General features: G+C 39.1%; 4 protein-coding genes across 4 annotated transcripts in view; 2 read left to right on the forward strand and 2 right to left on the reverse strand.

Annotated features, from left to right (window-relative positions):
- The window catches only part of LOC134677097 (dihydrofolate reductase), a 262050-nt gene that overhangs the window by 123318 nt on the left and 110909 nt on the right, over positions 1-27823 (reverse strand). The window lies entirely within an intron of this gene.
- On the reverse strand, positions 111-17451 carry LOC134676823 (cuticle protein 16.5-like). Its single transcript, XM_063535205.1, has 4 exons — positions 17391-17451; positions 16401-16595; positions 5929-6001; positions 111-394 (listed from the first exon to the last, which is right to left on the reverse strand). The coding sequence occupies exons 1-4, from the start codon at positions 17439-17441 to the stop codon at positions 111-113; spliced, it is 603 nt and encodes a 200-aa protein (XP_063391275.1). The 5' UTR covers positions 17442-17451.
- Positions 9157-13897, forward strand: LOC134676749 (uncharacterized PPE family protein PPE62-like). Its single transcript, XM_063535134.1, has 2 exons — positions 9157-9207; positions 13286-13897. Exons 1-2 carry the CDS (start codon positions 9157-9159, stop codon positions 13895-13897), a joined length of 663 nt encoding a protein of 220 aa, XP_063391204.1.
- LOC134676824 (chorion class A protein Ld2/Ld41-like) lies at positions 24616-26981 on the forward strand. Its single transcript, XM_063535206.1, has 2 exons — positions 24616-24838; positions 26529-26981. Exons 1-2 carry the CDS (start codon positions 24788-24790, stop codon positions 26979-26981), a joined length of 504 nt encoding a protein of 167 aa, XP_063391276.1. The 5' UTR covers positions 24616-24787.

Below are 27823 nucleotides of genomic sequence, written 5' to 3' on the forward strand. Positions count from 1 at the left end.
TATTATGTATCGTAGGACAGGGGTAGGGTTAAAAGTAGGAAGTTGAAAACATTATTAATTGTACAGTTTATTATTTTAACATAGTAGCCAAACACATCAATTTAGCATCGTTAGATCAATATTTGTCTAACATCATTGCAACCGCACCCGCACTGACCCCGGATGGACACGGATCCCGTCGCCGGTACTGCGCCACTGAACGCCACCGAGCCGAGCACCGGCACGGATCCGGCGACGGCCGTGGTGCCGGACGCACCGATGAGGCCTTCAGCGCTCACGACTCCGGAACCCGCGCCGCCGTACGACGCACCGTAGCCGCTGCTGATGCTAGATGCACCCACGCTGACGCTAGGCGCACTCAAGCTGATGCTAGGCGCACTGTAGCTGACGCTAGGTGCACTGTACTCATATGCACTAACGCTGCTGGGTACACTAACACTGTACTTCTCGATGACTTGCTCTACTCCGAGTCCGCAACCAGAGGGCGCGTAAGAGATCTGATTACCACACGAGAGCCGGCACAAAGCAGTCTGTCAAACAAATTTATATTTAAGCTATATTTTTATTACTTTTTCATAATTCTTGGACCCACTAAAAGTGAAACAATATACTAGAAAGCATCACGTGATCGCCTGTCATGTCATTAGGCATCCTTTATACATAGTTAAGTAAAAAAATGATATTTACCTAGTTATAAGTTTGTAAATTTCTGTACATATTTACATTTCATTTAGTAAAAAAAAAAATTACCTTAAAAAAAAAGAAAAGACAAAAAAAAATATGAATAGTTACCTGGATCAGGCAAACCTGGACACACAACACGAGGAAAGCAAAGCGAGACATGTTTGTGATACTTTTCTTACTCAAAAGAAATGATGACTTAACCAAAATTTCTACTGCTTTTATACTAACTTTATCACACAAAATTTGGAAATTAGGCTAGCGATAATACACCTGTGTATGTTCTTTCTTTGCTAAAGAAAGGTGATAGGAATTGCGTGACAAAATGTATTTTCTCTATCTTCTGTGTTAAAATATTTGACCTACATTTTATATGAGAAATTGATAATGGTTTAATAAAAGCTGGTGGCCGTAGTTAAACAATCATAACTTAAGGAGCTGTCAAAGTAGAAAACACCAAAATGGCATACAAGGCAGCTTTACTCTGCGTGGTCGCGTGTTTAGTTCCGCAGGTAGGTTTTTAACCGACTTCCAAATCCCAAAAGAGGAGGTTATCAATTCGGTTTGTATGTTTATTTTTTTATTTTATTTTTTATGTTTGGTACTTCATTTTGAAAATTCTTTTTTTTTTATTGTATGTATATGCATAAAGATTGGTCCCGTTTTTGTCAAAACCTAGTTCTGATGGTGGGATCTATGAGGAATCGAGGGAACTTCTCAAATCTTAAAGGCATATAGTAATTTTTGTGTTTTTATCAACAAATCAAACATTCAAAAACGTGACATTTGATGACGTGGAACTGCTGATGATGATCATAACGGAACTCTTCAACGACGCATAGTTCACGTTTGGCGATTTGTCCTCTTCGTTATGTTTGTTAACCAAGTTTCGTTTTTAAGCCCTATTTCTGTCAAGCTCGAGTTCTGATAATGGAATCCATGAGGAATCGAGGGAACTCCTCAAATCTTAAAGGCATGCGTATAGAGATTTTTGTATTTACATCAGAAAATCAAGCATGTTCATTAAAAACTGTCGCATTTGATGAAGCGGAACTGCTGATGATGACCAGAACAGAACTCTTCATTGACGCATAGTTCACGTTTGGCGATTTTTCCTCTTCGTTATGTTTGCTAAGCAAGTTAGGTTTTCAAGCCATATTTATACTTAACATAAATCATCAGTATTGCCTAATATGCATGTTTAGGTTTTTAATTATGACTCATGTATATGTCATGTATGTCGCCAAAGATTTATGAGGTTTTATTTTTGACTGATCTAGTAGGTACTTACAGATGTAGTGCATAATTATATTCCATCGTATTTTACGAACGTATGAACGTGTCTTGCTATTTCAGTCAGTCTCGGTACAAAAAGTACTGACGTTGACAGAAGTAGCATGACAACACGCACGCACACACGCACCCAACACGCGTGCGTGCGTGTTGGCAACAGCACGTTTCCAAGATCGATTATCGATTGATCGGTGATCACGGGGTGCTTTCCATAGAAGGAAGCTCCAGCTCGGACCCGACCCAGTCTAGCATATGAGTCATCCTTTAATTTAATTGCATATTTCAGCGAAGAAACCACAAGGACAAATGTTTTAATTTGTCATTTTTGGTTCTTCTGAACAACTCATGTCTGGTAAATGATAATATCTCTTTATTTTCAGTCCCTGGCTGGTTGTTACCTTCCTAAACCTAGCTGCAACTCCGGCAGAGTGATTGTCAACGAAATCGACGAAATAAGTTACAATCCAATTTCTATTCGACCGCAAACCGCTGGTAGAGTGATCGTCAAAGAAGAAATCGATAAAATAAGTTACAATCCGATTGCTCTTCGACCGAGCATTTCGAGCAACAGCTTATCTATCGACGTACCCAGTTATGGAGGCTCCCTGGTTGTTTCCAGCATCGGGCCGATCTCGCCCTCCGGCATCGCTGTCGCCACTGACCTGAGCCTGGCCGGAGACCTGGTGCTCTCCGGTGAGCTGCCGTACTTGAGCGCGGTGGCGTTCGAGGGCAGTTTTGACGCCAGTGGCGCCGTGCCGGTGGCGTACGGCTGTGGAGAAAACGTCGGCATCACGGAACAAATCGGAGGCATTGGCTCTGCTTCCTTGGTTGGAGGGAATCTCGGCTCCGCTTCCTTACTTGGAGGGAATATCGGCTCCGCTTCCTTACTTGGAGGGAATATCGGCTCCGCTTCCTTACTTGGAGGGAATATCGGCTCCGCTTCCTTACTTAGAGGGAATATCGGCGCTAGTTCTTATGGCTCTTCTTACATTGGTTGTGGATGTTAATATTAAAAATTGACCGAGGTGAATATGTGTTGTTGGCGAACATGGTTCCCGAACCATTCATTGAAATTAGAAATCTGTATAAAATACGACTTGTTTCTTTAAACTTTAGTAAATATTATAAACGTCATACTGTGAAAGGTATTATTTCTTTATTTAAAAAATTAAATCAGGGAAAAAATCCTATATTACGCAAAAGTCAGACCGAGAAAAGTTTGCAGCGATTTTAATAGCCCACGCAGTGCAAGTGTCAATTTAAAGTCAAACTGCTATGAAATTATGACGTATCAATAACACTTGCACTACTATCAAAATCAAAATCGCTGCAGACTTTTCTTGGTCTAACTCTACCTTACAGACAATATATGCAATTACAGGCAATATAATAGGTATGCATTTTACAAACTTAAATATAAGCTTGCTGTAGCCATGTCGATAAAGTCATATCGATAAACTATCGTCATATCTTGCAATTTTAATTTTAACTTCAAAGGTTTAACGAAATCTAAATCTAAATGTCATGTTTCCGCGATTCACTCGTCCATGGCCCCGACGGAAGATCAGCGTTGGCCCATCAAGGCTAAAACCATGCTGAGTCGGGACGATTTCGTGGCTATTTACTTGTTCTGTTGTGATGATATGTGTTGTAATGTTAACCAACGTTACCAAGTGGTCAGTACTTGGATGGGTTACCTTTTTTTTTTTGCTTTTTTTTTGTTTTTTTTTTTTGCATTATGGTACGGAACCCTTCGTGCGCGAGTCCGACTCGCAAGTGCGAGTCAAGTGCCCGGTTTTATTTTCTCTTTGTCTGTTACCTATTTTTTATGCCACGAATAGACTATTTCTGTTTCTATTTCTATTTCTATTTCTATTTCTATTTCTATTTCTATTTCTATTTCTATTTCTATTTCTATTTCTATTTCTATTTCTATTTCTATTTCTATTTCTATTTCTATTTCTATTTCTATTTCTATTTCTATTTCTATTTCTATTTCTATTTCTATTTCTATTTCTATTTCTATTTCTATTTCTATTTCTATTTCTATTTCTATTTCTATTTCTATTTCTATTTCTATTTCTATTTCTATTTCTATTTCTATTTCTATTTCTATTTCTATTTCTATTTCTATTTCTATTTCTATTTCTATTTCTATTTCTATTTCTATTTCTATTTCTATTTCGATTTCGATTTCGATTTCGATTTCGATTTCGATTTCGATTTCGATTTCGATTTCGATTTCGATTTCGATTTCGATTTCGATTTCGATTTCGATTTCGATTTCGATTTCTATTTCTATTTCTATTTCTATTTCTATTTCTATTTCGATTTCGATTTCGATTTCGATTTCGATTTCGATTTCGATTTCGATTTCGATTTCGATTTCGATTTCGATTTCGATTTCGATTTCGATTTCGATTTCGATTTCGATTTCGATTTCGATTTCGATTTCGATTTCGATTTCGATTTCGATTTCGATTTCGATTTCGATTTCGATTTCGATTTCGATTTCGATTTCGATTTCGATTTCGATTTAGATTTAGATTTAGATTTAGATTTAGATTTAGATTTAGATTTAGATTTAGATTTCGATTTCGATTTCGATTTCGATTTCGATTTCGATTTCGATTTCGATTTCGATTTCGATTTCGATTTCGATTTCGACAACCGATACGTGTAAGCTTTTAGGATTTACATTGTATCCAACATTGTATTGTATTTAGCTGGAAGCAACATATAAACATGCTGTGTGGTAGACTGAGTGGTGCGATCTTTGCACTGCGCAAGGTGGAACTATTGGTTTCAAGTGATGCGCTAACTTCCACTCGCTTATGGCATATGGCGTGATCTTGTGGGGTAACTCGACCGACGCAGACAGGGTGTTGATCATGCAAAAAAGGGCGCTGAGGACTATACTCGGGCTAAAACAGAGGCAGTCCTGTAAAGTACTGTTTGCGGAACATCAGATTATGACCCACTACTCGCTATACGATAAGTAATTGCTTATGTATTCTTTAACATTAACTATGAAAATTGTATTGAGAGATCAATAAACTAAACAACTATTTCGATTTCGATTTCGATTTCGATTTCGATTTCGATTTCGATTTCGATTTCGATTTCGACTTCGACTTCGACTTCGACTTCGACTTCGACTTCGACTTCGACTTCGATTTCGATTTCGATTTCGATTTCGATTTCGATTTCGATTTCGATTTCGATTTCGATTTCGATTTCGATTTCGAACTCGATTGCGATTTCGATTTCGATTTCGATTTCGATTTCGATTTCGATTTCGATTTCGATTTCGATTTCGATTTCGATTTCGATTTCGATTTCGATTTCTATTTCTATTTCTATTTCTATTTCTATTTCTATTTCTATTTCTATTTCTATTTCTATTTCTATTTCTATTTCTATTTCTATTTCTATTTCTATTTCTATTTCTATTTCTATTTCTATTTCTATTTCTATTTCTATTTCTATTTCTATTTCTATTTCTATTTCTATTTCTATTTCTATTTCTATTTCTATTTCTATTTCTATTTCTATTTCTATTTCGATTGATTTCGATTTCTATTTCGATTTCTATTTCTATTACGTATCGTAGGACAGGGGTAGGGTTAGGGAGTAGGAAGTTGAAAACATTATTAATTGCACAGTTTATTATTTTAACATATACTAGGCAAGACACACCACTTTATCATCGTTAGATCAATATTTGTCTAACATCATTGCAACCGCACCCGCACTGACCCCGGATGGACACGGATCCCGTCGCCGGTACTGCGCCACTGAACACCACCGAGCCGAGCACCGGCACGGATCCGGCGACGGCCGTGGTGCCGGACGCACCGATGAGGCCTTCAGCGCTCACGACTCCGGAACCCGCGCCGCCGTACGACGCACCGTAGCCGCTGCTGATGCTAGATGCACCCACGCTGATGCTAGGCGCACTCAAGCTGATGCTAGGCGAACTCACGCCGATGCTAGGCGCACTGTAGCTGACACTAGGTGCACTGTACTCATATGCACTAACGCTGCAGCTGGGCGCACTAACACTGTAGTTCTCAATGACTTTTTCGACGCCGCCGATGTAACCGGAGGGCGCGTAAGAGATTTGACTGCAACCGCACGGGAGCCCGCAGAGAGCAGTCTGGCAAACAAATGTTAATTATTATTATTTTATTAAATTTTGAGCTCATGCTTCTAATGAATATGCACACTTTTAAAAATATTAAATTTAAAAAAATTAGAGACAGCCCAACTAGCAAATCTACATATGTGCTATAAAAGTTGAGAGCACGTTTTTATCTTCGCTTTTTGGTGCTATAAACGGTGTAAAAACAGTCGAGTAAAAGTCCTGTAAGCGTTTACTCAACGCGAAAAGGCGCACTTATACAGACTAAAAGTGTTATAAAAATCGAGTAAGCGCTGTATAAGAAGCAAATCGATGCTGTAAGAGTTGAGTAAAAGTGGATAAAAGCACTTCTAGTGTTTTAATAGCAACGATAGTGCTTTTACTCGACTATTTGTTCTATAAACATTAGCAATTTACTATTACTCAGTAAAAGTGTTCTATAAAAGCAGCCGCACTGCTTTTTCTCAGCAAAAATGTTTCGTAAAGGTAGCCGGATTGCTTTTACTCGGCATTTTAAATGTGTAAGAGTGTAGTAAATGCTTTTATTCAACTAATATGTGCTAAAAACGATCTCAGGTAAGCGATTATATTTCAATTATTTGATTAAGTTTGAGGCCTAATCGTCTTCACGTGTCTAATAAAACAAAAAGGTACTTAAGTATTTTTTACTGCTGTCATCCATGACATTTATTTTTACCGTGATTGTGTACATAAGTTTTTACTGTCTGTAAGTACACGTAATACAGTAAAACCCAGCGCGAAAAATACTTTATTGATAAAACCAAAGGCACTGGTTCATATATATTCATGGGCCGCCTATTTTCTTAAATTTCAATAAAAAAATATTAATAAAAATAAGTAAAAATTTGCTTACACGATCTAGTTTCTGTTATATCTCATTAATTCGACTATAAGTCGAGTAACTGCGTTTACTGCTACACTTATAGCACATGATGTCGCCATGTTTATGGATTTATAGTCCGATGGCCGACTGCATGAAACCCTACCTGATAAAAAAATTGAAAAATCCTACTCTGTAGGGGTAGGTAGGGGTACTTTTAGCAGCTTCAACTGCTCTTGGTCGGCCGTGGCTTAACTTGGCAAATTTTGCGCAAATGGCAAAAAGTGGTACAAATATTCATCAAAAAAACAAAAGTGGTCAGCTACATCCTGTGTTGGCAGGTTCCTGTGTCCGACCGAATTTGTGGTACCAAGTGAGCTACAATTTACCTCATCGAAAAATAGAATGTCACTTGTATGGTAGGATAGCTGCCATTGACTTTTTTTTTAATGCGGACGGATTGAAAACTCTGTCAGGCTAAGGTGAGGCCGACCAAGACATATGTCAACAAATTTAATGTAGGTATTACAATCAGTTGTTTTGATTCTATTTTTCGATGAGGTAAATTGTAGCTGTCACGTGGTACCACAAATTCGGTCGGACACAAGAACCTGCCAACACAGGATGTAGCTGACCAGTTTTGTTTTGCTGTCCTCAAAGGCAGCTATCCTACCATGCAAGTTTCATTCTATTATACGATGGGGTTTTTTTTTATGAATTTTTGTGCCACTATTTTGCCATTAGCGCAAAATTTTCCAAATTAAGCCGCGGCCGACCAAGAACAGTTGATGCTACTAAAAGTCAGCTACCCCTACAGAGTAGGATTATTCTATTTTTTTTGTCAGGTAGGGTTTCATGCAGTTGGCCACCGGACTATATTGAAACGTTAATATGGCTGACTTGTGCTGTTAATGTAGTTCAAAACTCTTTAAAAGTACTCTAAGCTGAATACATTTTGAATAAAACCTGTAAATACACTTCAGCTCCTATAACAGCGGTTTGAACCCCATTACCCGAATTATGATATAAGCGCGCTGTTACAGCAGCATTGTTGCCAAATGGTTATTTGATTGCTTTTAATAGGCTTTTATAGCAACAGAGAAGAGGGCCCCTGAGGCCCCAGCTGAACATTGTTGGAGAGATCAAGTCAGTAAGACTCCGCTGTCTTGGTCATCTCGAGATGATGCTATTGAATAGAGCAACTAAAAGGGCCTTAGTGGTCTATCCGATCGCTCTACCCAAGGCTCGACCACACACACACACACAACACAGCACAATAAAGGCACAGTATAATAAAGAGTACTAACGTACAGTATGGACACTCCCTGCCTCCCGTTGAAAGTGCCGCCCACCCGCTCATGGTTTTAACTCACGTAATATTTTGGTGGCTTGAATTTCCTTTCTCGCGCAATGAGTTTTGAGTCATTGAGGTCATCGAACTTGACAACAAATGGCGGGAACCCTAGCATGTCTTATCTCACTCACACAAGCATGGTACGCGTTCACCTACACGAGCTTAGGCTGTGTGCGTAGGAACACATTTGTTTCATACATTTGATCGCCAGTGTCCGAGGTGTGCCTATAGGGCAAAGGTTTGGAGGGAACAGTTTAAGACGAAAGAGGAGGACCCTTCCGCGTTCGCGTTTTCGTATAGGTAAACGTAAGGTTGGTTAAGGGAAGCGAATTACCGTTCATGGTGGGGATCCTTGGGGAAGACCTTTGTCCAGCAGTGAACGTCTTTCGGGTAAGATGATGATGATAATTATGATGATGATGATGAAGTAAGTAGAAAAAAATATAAAATTAGCTAAGTATTACCTGGATTAGGCCAGCCTGGACACACAACACCAGGAAAGCAAAGCGAGACATGTTTGTGTTACTTTTCTTACTTGAAAGAAATGATGACTTAACCAAAATTTCTACTGCTTTTATACTAACTTTATCATACACGAAATTTGGAAATTAGGCCAGTGATAACACACCTGTGGTACGTTCGTGGTACGTTCTTTCTCTGCCGAAGAAAAAGGCGATAGGAAATTCGTGACTATGCGTGAAAAGGTACTTGATACCTACTTATTTGTCATTTTTGTTTCAATATTTGACCTAGATTTGAGCATTTGATAACAATGTATAATAAAAGCTGGTGGTCGTAGTAGAATAAATCATTAACGGATCTGTCAAAGTTGAAAGCAGCAAAATGGCATTCAAGGCAGCATTACTCTGCGTGGTCGCTTGTTTGGCCCAACAGGTAAGTTTTTGCACCTTGATTAGCAAATAACGTAAAGTAGGCTTACATTGGCCCTGGATGATAACTTTGGCTTAGCTTAGCTTTAGACTTCGGTACAGGTTTAATTATTGCATGGTTGGCTTTAGCTGATCATTCACGTTTTTATTATATTTTTTATTAGAACCATCTTATGACCTTCAATCATCTTATCATATGTGCTCTTCATGTGGTCAAAAGTTACCCTCTGACGGGCCAATGTAACGAAATTAACTGTGCCTGTGTATCTGTGTGTGTGTCTGTGTGTGTGTGTGTGTTTCAATGCCTGTTTCCGTTTAACCGATTTCGATAAAATGTATGGAGATAGTTTGAAGCCGTGCCATGCCTTATGGGAAACGGTCGCAGAGATAGTTCAGAGCCGGAAACCGCTACCAACTTTTAGTATGTTGTTGGGCATGGCATTGGGTCTCCAAAACTACCGGGAGACGGCGGCGCCGGCTATCTACTTCAGCGGAATGACGTCATCAAAATGACTCCCGCTTCGTTGCGAATATTGCATACTGCACCCAAATTATGCATAGCACATACACGTGTGGGGTATTAAATGAAAGCAGATTAAATAAACTATATTTTATTCATACAAAGTGTATCAAAATATGCAACAGTTTAAGAAAAATTTACAAAATAATAAAAATTACGTAAAAAAATATTCGATTATTTGGGTTTTACAACCAAACCAAAAGTCGGACGATAAAGCAATGTACTAGAACATTAAAGATGACGTCTCAAGCCATACACTGATATCAATAAAATCAAAATTGAACCAAATATGTGGAAATTATGCATCAAAATGTAGATATTATACCATACAAATGCATAAAAGTTAAAAAAATCAAAATTGGTCATTTTCAGGATAATCCGCATAAGCTTCTAGTATGTTATTAGCAATATGACCTGGATTCTAAAACTGCCGGGAGACCATCTCTGTTGTTCCTCAGTTACAAATAATGACGTCATATAAATAATCACTGCCGAATTTCGTAAAATGTAAATTATAGCTATACCACGAGTCTCACATACACGTGAGTTACATGTAATGAAAGGTTATTAAATGTATTATGATTCACTTAAACATTGTTTGTAAAAAAAATGTACGGTTTCAGAGCTATAGTTCGTTTTTTTTTAGCATTAGAAAGAACTCCGCAGAAGTAAGCGTACAGTTTTTATGAGGCTCCTTAATTGTTAATAATTATTGAATTATCTAATGTATCATGGTCAATACATATAATTTACTTCAAATTATTACCGCTAAAAGTGCCGAATTTGGAACCACGAGCTTACTTCTGCGAAGTTCTTTCTAATGCTAAAAAAAACGAACTATAGAAACAACGAAATACCACTTTTTATGGAAAAAGTAGATATGTATCAATTTTATAGCTAAACTAAAACCGTCAAAAAATTTTTGCGTATAATATTTGAAAAACTAGTTATTCAACTATATATCACAATTTAAATATTACATTTCCGACAAAAACTGTGGTAGGTGTGGAAAAAAAACTAAAGCGCCCCAACAATTCTACCTTAATGCGCTCATATTATGCAAGGAATAGTTCTATTTATCGAGTATTAAATGAATGAACATTACATAAAATATATGAAAACGACATTTTCGAATGGAACCATAATTTTAAAAAAAATTTACTTGATAAGTAAGCAATATACTGTTTCTTTAAGTACCTAATCTCCTCCTTTCAAAGTCGGTTAAAATGTAGCTTTTGTGACCTGGGCTACAAAAACAAATAAATTGACACCTCATTTATCAAAATCAGTTCAGTTGTTTCATGTAAAAAATACATAATTACATACGTAGATAGCAGCTACTGCTGTAGTCGCGGTAAATATTAATATGAAATAGACTCTTATTGTCATGGCCTAACGCTACATTATTAGAGAAATGTAAAGTTACATGTCAGTAAGTAGGTACATGCCTAATACAAAATGCCTTATCGAGGTAAATGCCATATCAGTTCACTTAATGCGATACATAATTATATATTTAAGCCTCGATTAGCCTCGTACATACATACATCACTGGCTCAGTGACCCAAAGCAAAGAGGATCTTGGCCTCTGGCACAAAAGAGCGTCACTCTGCCCTATTCTGGGTAAGTTGGGTATTCTTATAAAAGTGGAATCTTGATTGGTGCAAGGGTTTCAAGGCTGAGCTGAGAAGGCTGGCAGAATTTTCCCTCTGATCCTCCGAAATACAGGTCACCCCTCTGATCATTCGAAGCCTCCATAAGGCATCTTGCTAACTCATCGAGGCGACGCCCGCTAGGCCTGCTAACATCTACGGCCTGAGGGTTTCAACGTTAGATGTCAAGCCAAGCCAGGCCATAATAGTAAAGGTCTAATTATTGAATTTTAATTTTTTGTCCGACTACGGCAGAATTTGCTATCTATGCGTGCATGTGTAGGTACTGTTTGCATGAAACTACTGAACTGATTTTGATAAATTAGGTGTCAATTTATTTGTCTTTGTAGCCCGGGTCACAAAAGCTACATTTTAACCGACTTTGAAAGGAGGAGATTAGGTACTTAAAGAAACAGTATATTGCTTACTTATCAAGTAAATTATTATTTTATTAATTATGGTTCCATTCGAAAATGTCGTTTTCATGTATTTTATGTAATGTTCATTCATTTAATACTCGATAAATAGAACTATTCTTTGCATAATATGAGCGCATTAAGGTAGGTTGTTGGGGCGCTTTAGTTTTTTTTCCACACCTTCCACAGTTTTTGTCGGAAATGTAAAATTTAAATTGTGATATATAGTTGAATAACTAGTTTTTCAAATATTATACGCAAATTTTTTTTGACGGTTTTAGTTTAGCTATAAAATTGATACATATCTACTTTTTCCATAAAAAGTGGTGTTTCGTTGTTTCTAGCTCTGAAACCGTACATTTTTTTTACAAACAATGTTTAAGTGAATCATAATACATTTAATAACCTTTCATTACATGTAACTCACGTGTATGTGAGACTCGTGGTATAGCTATAATTTACATTTTACGAAATTCGGCAGTGATTATTTATATGACGTCATTATTTGTAACTGAGGAACAACAGAGATGGTCTCCCGGCAGTTTTAGAATCCAGGTCATATTGCTAATAACATACTAGAAGCTTATGCGGATTATCCTGAAAATGACCAATTTTGATTTTTATAACTTTTATGCATTTGTATGGGCAAATATCTACATTTTGATGCATAATTTCCACATATATGGTTCAATTTTGATTTTATTGATATCAGTGTATGGCTTGAGACGTCATCTTTAATGTTGTAGTACATTGCTTTATCGTCCGACTTTTGGTTTGGTTGCAAAACCCAAATAATCGAATATTTTTTTACGTAATTTTTATTATTTTGTAATTTTTTCTTAAACTGTTGCATATTTTGATACACTTTGTATGAATAAAATATAGTTTATTTAATCGGCTTTCATTTAATACCCCACACGTGTATGTGCTATGCATAATTTGGGTGCAGTATGCAATATTCGCAACTAAGCGGGAGTCATTTTGATGACGTCATTCCGCTGAAGTAGATGGCCGGCGCCGCCGTCTCCCGGCAGTTTTGGAGACCCAATGCTATGCCCAACAACAACAACATACTAAAAGTTGGTAACGGTTTCCGGCTCTGAACTATATTCCCATAAGGCATATGACTAGAAGAAGTTGTGGGCAGAAGATTTTTAATTTTCTATATTCAGTCACTAGCCCGTATAGTTTTCCTAAACCGCATGTATAGTGATTGTCAAAAAAAAATTTTTAGCATTTAAGGATGACTCAAGCTAGACCCGGCCGGGCCCGGGCCGACCGATCCGACATGACATTTCCTATGATCGGTAATCACGGGGTGCTTTCCATAGAAGGAAGCTCCGGCCCGGACCCGGCCCAGTCTAGCATGAGTCATGTTTTATTCCCATATTTCGGCAAAGAAACCACAAGAACAAATGTTTTGAGTTGTCGTTTTTGGTCTTTCTGGACTACTCATGTCTGATAAATGATAATAATATATGTCTTTATTTTCAGTCCTTAGCTGGCTGTGGCTGCAGCTCCGGTAGAGTGATCGTCAAAGAAATCGACGAAATAAGTTACAAACCAATTTCTATTCGACCGCAAAGCGCTGGTAGAGTGATCGTCAAAGAAGAAATCGATAAGATAAGTTACAATCCGATCGCTGTTCGACCGAGCATTTCGAGCAACAGCTTATCCATCGACGTACCCAGTTATGGAGGTTCCCTGGCTGTTTCCAGCATCGGTCCGATCTCGCCCTCCGGCATCGCCGTCGCTACAGACCTGGGTCTGGCTGGAGACCTGGTGCTCTCCGGTGAGCTGCCGTACTTGAGCGCGGTGGCGTTCGAGGGCAGTTTTGACGCCAGTGGCGCCGTGCCGGTGGCGTACGGCTGTGGAGACAACGTCGGCATCACGGAACAAATCGGAGGCATTGGCTCTGCTTCCTTGGTTGGAGGGAATCTCGGCTCCGCTTCCTTACTTGGAGGGAATATCGGCTCCGCTTCCTTACTTGGAGGGAATATCGGCTCCGCTTCCTTACTTGGGGGGAATATCGGCTCCGCTTCCTTACTTAGAGGGAATATCGGCGCTAGTTCTTATGGCTCTTCTTACCTTGGTTGTGGATGTTAATATTAAAAATTGACCGAGGTGCTGAATGTGTTGTTGGCGAACATGGTTTCCGAACCATTCATTGAAATTAGAAATATGTATAAAATACGAGTTGTTACTTTAGTGAATATAATAAACGTCATATTGTGAAAGGTATTATTTATTTATTAAAAAAATTAAATCAGGGAAAAAAACCTATATTACGCAAAAGTCAGACCAAGAAAAGTTTGCAGCGATTTTAATAGCCCACGCAGTGCAAGTGTCAATTTAAAGTCAAACTACTATGAAATTATGACGTATCAATAACACTTGCACTACTATCAAAATCAAAATCGCTGCAGACTTTTCTTGGTCTAAAGAGTTAGACCTTACAGACAATATATGCAATTACAGGCAATATAATAGGTATGCATTTTACAAACTTAAATACTAAACACTATTTAGGCGGCGTGGCTCCGTTGAATCTTCTGGTCCCAACCCCAAAACGCACACACAGTATGACCGATTTCGATTTCGATTTCGATTTCGATTTCTATTTCGATTTCGATTTCGATTTCGATTTCTATTTCTATTTCTATTTCTATTTCTATTTCTATTTCTATTTCTATTTCTATTTCTATTTCTATTTCTATTTCTATTTCTATTTCTATTTCTATTTCTATTTCTATTTCTATTTCTATTTCTATTTCTATTTCTATTTCTATTTCTATTTCTTCCCATCAGGCAGCTCGTCTGCTCGTTTGCTGACTATTACATAAAAAAAAAACGCTGATCTTCCGTCGGGGCCATGGACGAGTGATGACTACTAGACGAATTAAGTTGAAATTTGGTATACATATGTAAATTAGTGACCCAAAGATGGTCATGTTTTTTTTAAGAATTTTAAAATACATAGGTTTGAAGTTATTTAAGAAAATAGCCATAAAATGACAATTCCCCCCATGGATGTTTCATACACTCATCAGGCCCCAATTTCACATCGGTGACAGGTGCGACGAATTGTAAAATCACTATTGTTGACGTCATAGGCATCCATGGGCTACGATTACCACTTACCATCGGGCGGGCCGTATTCCTGTTTGCCACCATCATTGTATTATTTAAAAAAACTTTATTATATCGGAAAAAAACAGATATTTCTCCTTCGAAGTTTCTGACAATTGTCAAAGATTTAGAAGAATTGTAGGTAATTCTTGACAGATAATGAGTTATATGTCATGCATTTTACAAACTTAAATACTAAACACTATTTAGGCGGCGTGGCTCCGTTGAATCTTCTGGTCCCAACCCCAAAACGCACACACAGTATGACCGATTTCGATTTCGATTTCGATTTCTATTTCTATTTCTATTTCTATTTCTATTTCTATTTCTATTTCTATTTCTATTTCGATTTCGATTTCGATTTCGATTTCGATTTCGATTTCGATTTCGATTTCGATTTCGATTTCGATTTCGATTTCGATTTCGATTTCGATTTCGATTTCGATTTCGATTTCGATTTCGATTTCGATTTCGATTTCGATTTCGATTTCGATTTCGATTTCGATTTCGATTTCGATTTCGATTTCGATTTCGATTTCGATTTCGATTTCGATTTCGATTTCGATTTCGATTTCGATTTCGATTTCGATTTCGATTTCGATTTCGATTTCGATTTCGATTTCGATTTCGATTTCGATTTCGATTTCGATTTCGATTTCGATTTCGATTTCGATTTCGATTTCGATTTCGATTTCGATTTCGATTTCGATTTCGATTTCGATTTCGATTTCGATTTCGATTTCGATTTCGATTTCGATTTCGATTTCGATTTCGATTTCGATTTCGATTTCGATTTCGATTTCGATTTCGATTTCGATTTCGATTTCGATTTCGATTTCGATTTCGATTTCGATTTCTATTTCTATTTCTATTTCTATTTCTATTTCTATTTCTATTTCTATTTCTATTTCTATTTCTATTTCTATTTCTATTTCTATTTCTATTTCTATTTCTATTTCTATTTCTATTTCTATTTCTATTTCTATTTCTATTTCTATTTCTATTTCTATTTCTATTTCTATTTCTATTTCTATTTCTATTTCTATTTCTATTTCTATTTCTATTTCTATTTCTATTTCTATTTCTATTTCTATTTCTATTTCTATTTCTATTTCTATTTCTATTTCTATTTCTATTTCTATTACGTATCGTAGGACAGGGGTAGGGTTAAGAGTAGGAAGTTGAACATTATTAATTACACAGTTTATTATTTTAACATATACTAGGCAAACACATCAATTTAGCATCGTTATATCAATATTTGTCGAACATCATTGCAACCGCACCCGCACTGACCCCGGATGGACACGGATCCCGTCGCCGGTACTGCGCCACTGAACACCACCGAGCCGAGTACCGGCACGGATCCGGCGACGGCCGTGGTGCCGGACGCACCGATGAGGCCTTCAGCGCTCACGACTCCGGAACCCGCGCCGCCGTACGACGCACCGTAGCCGCTGCTGATGCTAGATGCACCCACGCTGATGCTAGGCGCACTCAAGCTGATGCTAGGCGCACTGTAGCTGACGCTAGGTGCACTGTACTCATATGCACTAACGCTGCAGCTGGGCGCACTAACACTGTAGTTCTCAATGACTTTTTCGACGCCGCCAATGTAACCGGAGGGCGCGTAAGAGATTTGACTGCAACCGCATGGGCGCCCGCAGAGAGCAGTCTGGCAAACAAATGTTAATTATTATTATTTTATTAAATTTTCAACTCATGCTTCTAATGAATATGCACACTTTTAAAAATATTCAATTAAAAAAAATTGGAGACAGGCCCCCTGAGGCCCCAGCTGAACATTGTTGGAGAGATCAAGTCAGTAAGACTCCGCTGTCTTGGTCATCTCGAGATGATGCTATTGAATAGAGTAACTAAAAGGGCATTCGTGGTCTATCCAATCGCTCTACCCAAGGCTCGACCTATAGCACAGTATAATAAAGAGTATTAATTAACGTACAGTATGGACGCTCCCTGTCTCCCGGTGAAAGTGCCGCCCACCCGCTCATGGTTTTAACTCACGTAATATTTTGATGGCTTGAATTTCCTTTCTCGCGCAATGAGTTTTGAGTCATTGAGGTCATCAAACTTGACAACAAATGGCGGGAACCCTAGCATGTCTTATCTCACTCACACAAGCATGGTACGCGTTCACCTACACGAGCTTAGACTGTGTGCGTAGGAACACATTTGTTTCATACATTTGATCGCCAGTGTCCGAGGTGTGCCTATAGGGCAAAGGTTTGGAGGGAACAGTTTAAGACGAAAGAGGAGGACCCTTCCGCGTTCGCGTTTTCGTATAGGTAAACGTAAGGTTGGTTAAGGGAAGCGAATTACCGTTCATGGTGGGGATCCTTGGGGAAGACCTTTGTCCAGCAGTGAACGTCTTTCGGGTAAGATGATGATGATAATTATGATGATGATGATGAAGTAAGTAGAAAAAAATATAAAATTAGCTAAGTATTACCTGGATCAGGCCAGCCTGGACACACAACACCAGGAAAGCAAAGCGAGACATGTTTGTGTTACTTTTCTTACTTGAAAGAAATGATGACTTAACCAAAATTTCTACTGCTTTTATACTAACTTTATCATACACGAAATTTGGAAATTAGGCCAGTGATAACACACCTGTGGTACGTTCGTGGTACGTTCTTTCTCTGCCGAAGAAAGGCGATAGGAAATTCGTGACTATGCGTGAAATTTTACTTGATACCTACTTCTTTGTCATTTATGTTTCAATATTTGACCTAGATTTGAGCATTTGATAACAATGTATAATAAAAGCTGGTGGTCGTAGTAGAATAAATCATTAACGGATCTGTCAAAGTTGAAAGCAGCAAAATGGCATTCAAGGCAGCATTACTCTGCGTGGTCGCTTGTTTGGCCCAACAGGTACGTTTTTGCACTTTGATTAGCAAATACCGTAAAGTAGGCTTACATTGGCCCTTTTCTTAGCTTAACTTTAGACTTCGGTACAGGTTTAATTATTACATGGTTGGTTTTAGCTAGTCATTTACGTTTTTATATTTTTTATTAGAAGCATCTATGCTCTTCATGTGGTCAAAAGTTACCCTCTGACGGGCCAATTTATAGAAAGTAACTGTGTGTGTGTGTGTGTGTCAATGCCTATCTGTTTCCATTTCACCGCTTAACCGATTTCGATAAAAGATATGGAGATAGTTTGAAGCCCAGGTAAACACAGGATCATTTTCATGGATCATCATCATCCTACGCAGGTGAAGTTGTGGGCAGTATTTTCAGTCTCTAGCTAGCCCGTTTAGTCTTCCTAAACCGCATGTGAAGTTTTCGTCAAAGAAATTGAATTTTTAGCATTTAATGATGACTCACGCTAGACCGGGCCGGGCCCGGGCCGACCGATCCGACATGACATTTCCTATGATCGGTAATCACGGGGTGCTTTCCCTAGAAGGAAGCACCGGCCCGGACCCGGCCCATTCTAGCATGAGTCATGCTTTATTCCCATATTTCGGCAAAGAAACCACAAGAACAAATGTTTTGAGTTGTCGTTTTTGGTCTTTCTGGACTACTCATGTCTGATAAATGATAATAATATATGTCTTTATTTTCAGTCCTTAGCTGGCTGTGGCTGCAGCTCTGGTAAAGTGATCGTCAAAGAAATCGACGAAATAAGTTACAATCCCATTTCTATTCGACCGCAAAGCGCTGGTAGAGTGATTGTCAAAGAAGTCGAAGAAATCGAAAAGATACGTTACAATCCGATTGCTGTTCGACCGAGCATTTCGAGCAACTGCGTATCCATCGACGTACCCAGTTATGGAGGCTCCCTGGCCGTTTCCAGCATCGGGCCGATCTCGCCCTCCGGCATCGCCGTCGCCACTGACCTGGGCCTGGCCGGAGACCTGGTGCTCTCCGGCGAGCTGCCGTACTTGAGCGCGGTGGCGTTCGAGGGCAGTTTTGACGCCAGTGGCGCCGTGCCGGTGGCGTACGGCTGTGGAGACAGCGTCGGCATCACGGAACAAATCGGAGGCATTGGCTTTGCTTCCTTAGTTGGAGGGAATCTCGGCTCCGCTTCCTTACTTGGAGGGAATATCGGCTCCGCTTCCTTACTTGGAGGGAATATCGGCTCCGCTTCCTTACTTGGAGGGAATATCGGCGCTAGTTCTTATGGCTCTTCTTACCTTGGTTGTGGATGTAAATGCTGAACGTCGCTAAGCTGAATGTTTAAATAAATATTGACATTGACACCGATATTATAGTTTTACTATTAGATGTATATCTATAAAGCATGATCAATTCTACTATTAATGCTTACTATACAACAAAACTGCGAAACATTACATAAGTTAATATGACAAAACAAAACCGTGTAAAAATGCTTAGTTGAGAAACAAATAGGTAGTGTAGGTATATAAGTGTTAGGTATTAACTTAACTAATATCTTGGAGCATTTAGTAAGACGCCTTGTTTGTCATTTTCTGCACAAAACAGTCTGCCGATTTTTGCAGGGGAGGGGCACATCAAATGTATGGCTATTTGCACGTAACATACAAATAGCTGTCAGGTAAACGTCAGTCCATACAAAAGTATGCAAAATATTGCAAGTATTTCGGCAGAGGTGTAAGCTCTTAAAGGAGACTCTGGTTATTAAATGCTCTAAGAGAAACATATATGTCTGTGCCATTATAAAACTTGGAAGAATGTCGTATTATCAGAAAATACGTTGAGTAACATGTTATGCATTACCTACTCCTATTGTGATTAGTCAGCCGGTCTTAGTCGGGCCGCTGACGAACCAGCAGCGCGTAATCTGATTTTAATAATGGGTTATGAATTCGATCTGGATTAGTTATGGATATGATCTATCAAAAGAGACATTTCTGGTACTAATCTGGTAAGTTACTAATCAACGGTATTGCAATATTATGAAATACCTACCTATATATTAATCATCATCATCATTGTTCTTAAGAGCCTAGCTCTTGTCGGTGGAGTATTCGCCATTCCGTTCTCTTCTCTGCTACTGTTTTGAGTTCCTGATACGTCACTACATTAATTTTCTCTTTGGCCTGGTCAATATATGCACGTCTCGGTCTTCCTCTGCCTCTCTGTTCTTCTATTCTGCCTTCAATTATAGACTTTATGTAATTATCGTGACGTATCAGGTGCCCCAACATGTTTCCCCTTCTGTTTTCAATTGTTTTTAGCAGAGATCTCTTCTCACCTACCAAATTTAATACTTCCGTATTTGTTTTCCTCTCTTTCCAGCTTATTCCTTCCATTCTTCTCCATGTCCACATTTCAAAAGCGCTCAATCTGTCTCTATCACGCTGGGTTAATGTCCACGTCTTCATATAACGCTATACTCCAGACGTAGGTCTTGATAAATCGCTTTCTGATGTTTCGGGATATCTTTGCTTTAAGCAGGTGTTTCTTGGCGTTGAAAGCTTTTTTAGCCATGGCTATGCGTGTGGTGATATCCGAAGTGCATCTGGAGTCGCATGTTATAATGCTTCCTAAGTATTTAAAACTTTTTACTTGCTCAATTACTGTATTTCTGATTTGAATAGGGTGTATTTTGTATTAATATAGGTAGATATTTCTTCTGAATATTAATTCAGTCTGCCACCCGTTGGGTTTCTACAATTGCAATGCGTCACGACAGTCTTCGTCAGAGACGACGAGCTCGAAGCCTTTGTTAGACTGGTGAAGACTTTAGGAGATATGAATACATGGAGGAATAGGCGAGAGGCCTTTGATAGACTGGTGAAGACTTTAGGAGTTATTAATACATGGAGGAATAGGCTAGAGGCCTTTGACAGACTGGTGAAGACTTTAGGAGATATGAATACATGGAGGAATAGGCGAGAGGCCTTTGATAGACTGGTGAAGACTTTAGGAGTTATTAATACATGGAGGAATAGGCTAGAGCCTTTGATAGACTGGTGAAGACTTTAGGAGATATGAATACATGGAGGAATAGGCGAGAGGCCTTTGATAGACTGGTGAAGACTTTAGGAGATATGAATACATGGAGGAATAGGCTAGAGGCCTTTGATAGACTGGTGAAGACTTTAGGAGATATGAATACATGGAGGAATAGGCGAGAGGCCTTTGATAGACTGGTGAAGACTTTAGGGGTTATTAATACATGGAGGAATAGGCTAGAGGCCTTCGATAGACTGGTGAAGACTTTATAGGAGATATGAATACATGGAGGAATAGGCGAGAGGCCTTTGATAGACTGGTGAAGACTTTAGGGGTTATTAATACATGGAGGAATAGGCGAGAGGCCTTTGATAGACTGGTGAAGACTTTAGGGGTTATTAATACATGGAGGAATAGGCTAGAGGCCTTTGATAGACTGGTGAAGACTTTATAGGAGATATGAATACATGGAGGAATAGGCGAGAGGCCTTTGATAGACTGGTGAAGACTTTAGGAGATATGAATACATGGAGGAATAGACGAGAGCCCGTTGCCCAGCATTGGGATAGTGCGGGCTCGTAATAATAATATGATTAGGGGCCCGATTATGAAATAGACATCTATTAGACATCTTTTAGACATCACCCAAGATACGATAACGATATGTTTAAGATCTATACTGTCAAATTTGACATTTGCGCGATTCTGGAGATACTCTTGAACGATTTACGCAGGATATGACAGAGATCTAATTCACATCTAATAGATATCTTACTCTATCTAACGTAAAAGTGACATTAGTTGCCCGAATTGCGCTGCAAAAGAGAACTAGTTGATATCTAAACTATTACGTATCTAGAATGGATCTAGAAAGTGTCGTCTCTTGTGAATATCTTGAAGTTCGAATACGGCAGCTAATGGACCGCGAAGTGCCGTAGGTACTACATGTACTCACCCTGCGCCTGTTCTCAAAATCTCAATAAAGGTCGTGCCACGCTTTTCTGGGATCAATCTATCATCACTGACTATTGTAGCCAATAAGCCTAACATTGTGCTGCGCACTGCGTGACATATTTGACGACCGTCTGGCCTAGTGGGTAGTGACCCTGCCTGTGAAGCCGAATCCCGGTAAGGGCATTTATTTGTGTGAAAAACACAAATATTTGTTGCTGAGTCATATCATATGTGTTTTCTATGTATATACATAAATATGTATTTGTCGTCAATGCACTCATACTCATATCTCATTCTGACATCTATACCTACTCATACTGATATCGTCGCTGAGCACCCATAGTACAAGCTTTGCTTAGTTCGGGGCTAGGTTGATCTGTGTAAGATGTCACCAAATATTTATTTATTTATAGTACCTATGTATGCCATAATTTGTAATTTTTACTCTGAGACTAACCACAACATCGTGGAAAACAATGGATGTTTCATACACTTTGACTCATCAGATGTTGATATATTCTATGGGAGAGACATTGCGTTTTGGGGTTGGGACCAGACGATTCAACGGAGCCACGCCGCGTAAATAGTGTTTAGTATTTAAGTTTGTAAAATGCATACCTATAAATATTGTCTGTAAGGTAAAGAAAAGTCTGCAGCGATTTTGATAGATTTTGATTTTGATGAGAACTGGCGAGACACGGCACAGGACCGGGATCAGTGGCGAGCAGTCGTGTTGGAGGCCAAGACACACTTTGGGTCGCTGCGCCTGAGGAGTAAGTACATACTTATGAAGTACATTTGTGAGTGTAATTTTTATTATTTATGAAGGATTTTTTAGGAGGAGTTATATTTTGATAGTAGTGCAAGTGTTATTTCTACGTCATAATTTCATAGTAGTTTTACTTTAAATTGACACTTGCACTGCGTGGGCTATCAAAATCGTTGCAGACTTTTCTCGGTCTGACTTTTGTGTAATATAGGATTTTTTCCCTGATTTAATGTTTTAAATGAAGAAATAATACCTTTCACAGTATGACGTTTATTATATTTACTGAAGTTTAAAGAAACAACTCGTATTTTATACATATTTCTAATTTCAATGAATGGTTCGGGAACCATGTTCGCCAACAACACATTCAGCACCTCGGTCAATTTTTACTATTTACATCCACAACCACGGTAAGAAGAGCCATAAGAACTAGCGCCGATATTCCCTCTAAGTAGGGAAGCGGAGCCGATATTCCCTCCAAGTAAGGAAGCGGAGCCGATATTCCCTCCAAGTAAGGAAGCGGAGCCGATATTCCCTCCAAGTAAGGAAGCGGAGCCGAGATTCCCTCCAACTAAGGAAGCAGAGCCAATGCCTCCGATTTGTTCCGTGATGCCGACGGAGTCTCCACAGCCGTACGCCACCGGCACGGCGCCACTGGCCTCAAAACTGCCCTCGAACGCCACCGCGCTCAAGTACGGCAGCTCACCGGAGAGCACCAGGTCTCCCGCCAGGCTCAGGTCAGTGGCGACGGCGATGCCGGAGGGCGAGATCGGCCCGATGCTGGAAACAGCCAGGGAGCCTCCATAACTGGGTACGTCGATGGATAAGCTGTTGCTCGAAATGCTCGGTCGAACAGCAATCGGATTGTAACTTATCTTGTCGATTTCTTCTTTGACGATCACTCTACCAGCGCTTTGCGGTCGAATAGAAATTGGATTGTAACTTATTTCGTCGATTTCTTTGACGATCACTCTACCGGAGTTGCAGCCACAGCTAGCTAATAAGGACTGAAAATAAAGACATATTATCATTTATCAGACATGTGAGTCGTACAGAAGGACCAAAAACGACAAATCAATATATTTGTTCTTGTCGTTTCTTTGCCGAAATATGCGAATAAAGCATAATAAAACACTCAGGGCCGGGTCCGGGCCAGAGCTTCCAGAGAGATGATCCAGAGAAATGACTCACGCTAGACCGAGATGCCATCTTTTATGAGGGTTGATCGGTGATCACGTGGTGCTTTCCATAGAAAACAAAGCGCCGGAAGCTCCGGCCCGGCCCCGGACCGGTCTAGTGTGAGTCATCCTTAAATCTTCGGGGAACCTTATGTGACACTCATGAGTCATGAAAAACGCATAGGCAATATTGATGGATTTTTATTAACTCACATTTATAGACGGGTCTAACGCGAATTTTATTCTATTACTTTGATTTACCGACGTTTCGACACGGATTTCACTGGTCGTGGTCGCGGCTGACTGATGTCCCAGCAAAATGTCAAAACAGAGATTTGTGCAACTACCCGACACAACAATATAACACAATATACACAACAATAACACACAACAACATGACAATAATTAACATTATGTGTAGTGGGTGGTTTGAAAATGTGATGTTTACCCTAAACTTTTCCATACACTTTTCGTCGGGTAGTTGCACAAATCTCTGTTTTGACATTTTGCTGGGACATCAGTCAGCCGCGACCACGACCAGTGAAACCTGTGTCGAAACATCGGTAAATCAAGGTAATTGAATAAAATTCGCGTTAGACCCGTCTATCTATAAATGTGAGTTAATATGTGTTTAAAACGCGAAAGTTTAAAATATTATGATGGATTTTTGTTAAAGAAAGAATGAAAACAACAAAAACTTACCTGCGGAACCAAACACGCAACCACGCAGAGTAAAGCTGCCTTGTATGCCATTTTGATGCTTTCTACTTTGACAGCTCCTTAAGTTATGATTGTTATACTGCGGTCAACAGCTTTTATTTAAATTGTTATCAATCTCTCATAAATATACGTACGTCAAATAATTAAACAAAAGATAGAGAAAATACATTTTGTCACGCAATTCCTATCACCTTTCTTTAGCAAAGAAAGAACATACACAGGTGTATTATCGCTGACCTAATTTCCAAATTTTGTGTGATAAAGTTAGTATAAAAGCAGTAGAAATTTTGGTTAAGTCATCATTTCTTTTGAGTAAGAAAATTTATTACAAACATGTCTCGCTTTGCTTTCCTCGTGTTGTTTGTCCAGGTTTGTCTGATCCAGGTAACTATTTGTCTATTTTTTTTAATTTTTTTTTGATGGTAAAAATATTTTATTACTAAATGAAATGTAAATAGGTACAGAAATTTACAAACTTATAACTAGGTAAATATAAAAATTTAAGGGTATTATATGCTATTAGGCCATAGGTACCCGGCTAAATGTACCTAGCACGCTGCTGACGTTTCCTCTTTGCACGGCTAGTGAAATACGCTGGATTAAAAATGCGCCGGAGCTGGGGTCGCCGCTTTTCTCTTCTTCTTCTTTTTCCATCCCTTTTCCCATTATTCGGGGTCGGGCCTCCTCACATATTTGCGCTAAGACGCTCTATCTTGGGTTGTCGATTCTGACACATGGGCTTTTCTCTATTTTTAGGGTTCCGTACCCAAAGGGTAAAACGGGACCCTATTACTAAGACTTCGCTGTCCGTCCGTCCGTCCGTCCGTCCGTCTGTCACCAGGCTGTATCTCACGAACCGTGATAGCTAGACAGTTGAAATTTTCACAGGTGATGTATTTCTGTTGCCGCTATATCAACAAATACTAGAAACAGAATAAAATAAAGATTTAAATGGGGCTCCCATACAACAAACGTGATTTTTGACCAAAGTTAAGCAACGTCGGGAGTGGTCAGTACTTTTGGATGGGTGACCGTTTTTTGTTTGCTTTTTTTTGTTTTTTTTTTGCATTATGGTACGGAACCCTTCGTGCGCGAGTCCGACTCGCACTTGCCCGGTTTTTTATTTATTTATTAGTATCTTCCAAACTGTTGACAATGTTCGCCATCGGCGATATATCTAAATAAATCAAAAAAGCAAAATAAGAGAACGGGATCTCTGCTCAGTAAGTATTTGATATTAGTCAATAAGGAACCTCCAGCACAGAATTAGTTATTTGTTTTACAAGGGGGCAAAGTTGTCGTTTAACCGCTCGTGCTAATATTGATACCCGAGCAAGCGAAAGATTCCAAAATTGAACCACGAACGTAGCGAGTGGTTCGAAAAATGGAATCTAGAGCGTTGCGAGGGTTTCAAAGCACGAGGGTTAAACAAAATTTGGCCCCGAGTGACACACAACATTTTTCACCACACCAACCCGAAGCAAATATTAAATGTAAATTATCAAACAAAATCAAACCAAATCAAATCCAAATTAATGTTATTAAATATTTATCATCCAAAATCATCATTTAAAAGTCAATTCTACCAGCAAACATAAGAAAACAACTCAAAATTTGCATTTGATTACTTTGCCTCACATGTGGATAAAATCCAACTTTGATATTCGTTTTTGAAGTGCAAAGTAATTCTTTCCGGTGGTGTAGTGAAAAGACATTTCTTACAAAACCGAATCCGTTTCTTAACCTGTGCGAAGCCAGGGCGGGTCGCTAGTAATATGTAGAGACATGTTTCTTGTTGTTAAGCTATTAAAGAATGGTAGATACTTTGAACGCGTTAGATCCGCAACTTTTAATGATACCTGTACCTACACATAAAGTGAGAATGTTTTTTTTTCGCTTTCAAAAATAATATAGAACAAAATCATTTTTTTACTTACCTATGTATAAAGGATGCCTATGACATGACAGGCGATCACGTGATGCTTTCCAGTATATTGTTTCACTTTTAAACAGTGGGTCCAAGAATTATGAAAAAGTAATAAAAATATGGCTTAAATATAAATTTGTTTGACAGACTGCTCTGTGCGGGCTCTCGTGTGGTAATCAGATCTCTTACGCGCCCTCTGGTTGCGGACTCGGCGGACTAGAGCAAGTCATCGAGAAGTACAGTGTTAGTGCACCCAGCAGCGTTAGTGCATATGAGTACAGTGCACCTAGCGTCAGCTACAGTGCGCCTAGCGTCAGCTACAGTGCACCTAGCATCAGCTTGAGTGCGCCTAGCGTCAGCTTGGGTGCATCTAGCATCAGCAGCGGCTACGGTGCGTCGTACGGCGGTGTGGGTTTCGGAGTCGTGAGAGCTGAAGGCCTCATCGGTGCGTCCGGCACCACGGCCGTCGCCGGATCCGTGCCGGTGGCCGGCACGGTGGCGTTCAGTGGCACAGCTCCGGCGAGGGGCTCCGTATCCATCCAGGGCCAATGCGGGTGCGGTTGCAATGATGTTAAACAAAAATTGGTCCAACGATGCTAAATTGATTGATGTGCAAGGCTTAGATATGGGAGGTGGAAACAAAAATTGGTTACTTAAAGTTAAATGTAGTGGAATTTGAATCAAGAGTTAATAAAAGGAACAATGCAATCCGCAAATCCTTTGCTGTTTGAATTTTTAACCCAGGCAGATGTGACTACATTAAGAAATCCTTACAAAATCCTTCGTTTCGCATAATTTTGCGGTTATTTCAAAAATAAGTACACGCATATGGTATAAACATCTAATCACTAATGTGTGTCAAATTAGGATGACTGCACCATCTCACTAACCCGGGTTAACCGGTCAAGTCTGAAGTTACCAATGTTACCAGTACAACTTGACACTGGTTTAACGGTTTTACCGGCTAACCCTGCGTTAGTGGGATGGTGCAAATGGTCTAAACTAAGAAAACTAAACTGCACACCAACTAGAAGAATCGTGCAAACACAAGCCAACTATAAAGAAAACCGTATTTAAATACATATGTGTGATAGTACGGAACCACCATATGTGAGTCCGCTCGCTATTGGCTAAATAATTCAGTAAATAGGTAAGTAAGTATGTATATTGAGCATCATTATGTAATGCATTGTCACGTTACGTGGGTTATTTACATAGTAAATTGTACCTTAATAGATGGCAAGATTTGACCTGAACTTAGTTGTAATGATTAACTACTATAGCATTTTATTATACTGCTAAGTCTAAGTGACATCAGAAATTATCTCAGTTTTAAAATAATCAAAGTGAAAAGTGATTCAGTTACCCAACGGAAGCTGGTAGACGTAAATAATTGAATTACTCAAAAAAGACGTTGACCTACGTTACTATATAGGTACCTA

The sequence above is a fragment of the Cydia fagiglandana genome, chromosome 25, assembly GCF_963556715.1.
Source record: "Cydia fagiglandana chromosome 25, ilCydFagi1.1, whole genome shotgun sequence".
NCBI classification, from domain to species: Eukaryota; Metazoa; Arthropoda; class Insecta; order Lepidoptera; family Tortricidae; genus Cydia; species Cydia fagiglandana.

Excerpts from the sequence above, each read along its gene's own strand:
- LOC134676749 (XM_063535134.1), top strand. The coding sequence starts at position 9,157 with ATGGCATTCAAGGCAGCATTACTCTGCGTGGTCGCTTGTTTGGCCCAA. Across the intron at positions 9,208-13,285 it reads TCGCTTGTTTGGCCCAACAG|TCCTTAGCTGGCTGTGGCTG; the intron begins GTAAGTTTTTGC and ends CTTTATTTTCAG.
- LOC134676823 (XM_063535205.1), bottom strand. The coding sequence starts at position 17,441 with ATGTCTCGCTTTGCTTTCCTGGTGTTGTGTGTCCAGGCTGGCCTGATC. Across the intron at positions 16,596-17,390 it reads TCCAGGCTGGCCTGATCCAG|ACTGCTCTCTGCGGGCGCCC; the intron begins GTAATACTTAGC and ends TTTGTTTGCCAG. Across the intron at positions 395-5,928 it reads TAGCATCAGCTTGAGTGCGC|CTAGCGTCAGCTACAGTGCG; the intron begins CTAGCATCAGCG and ends AGTACAGTGCAC.
- LOC134676824 (XM_063535206.1), top strand. The coding sequence starts at position 24,788 with ATGTCTCGCTTTGCTTTCCTCGTGTTGTTTGTCCAGGTTTGTCTGATC. Across the intron at positions 24,839-26,528 it reads TCCAGGTTTGTCTGATCCAG|ACTGCTCTGTGCGGGCTCTC; the intron begins GTAACTATTTGT and ends TTTGTTTGACAG.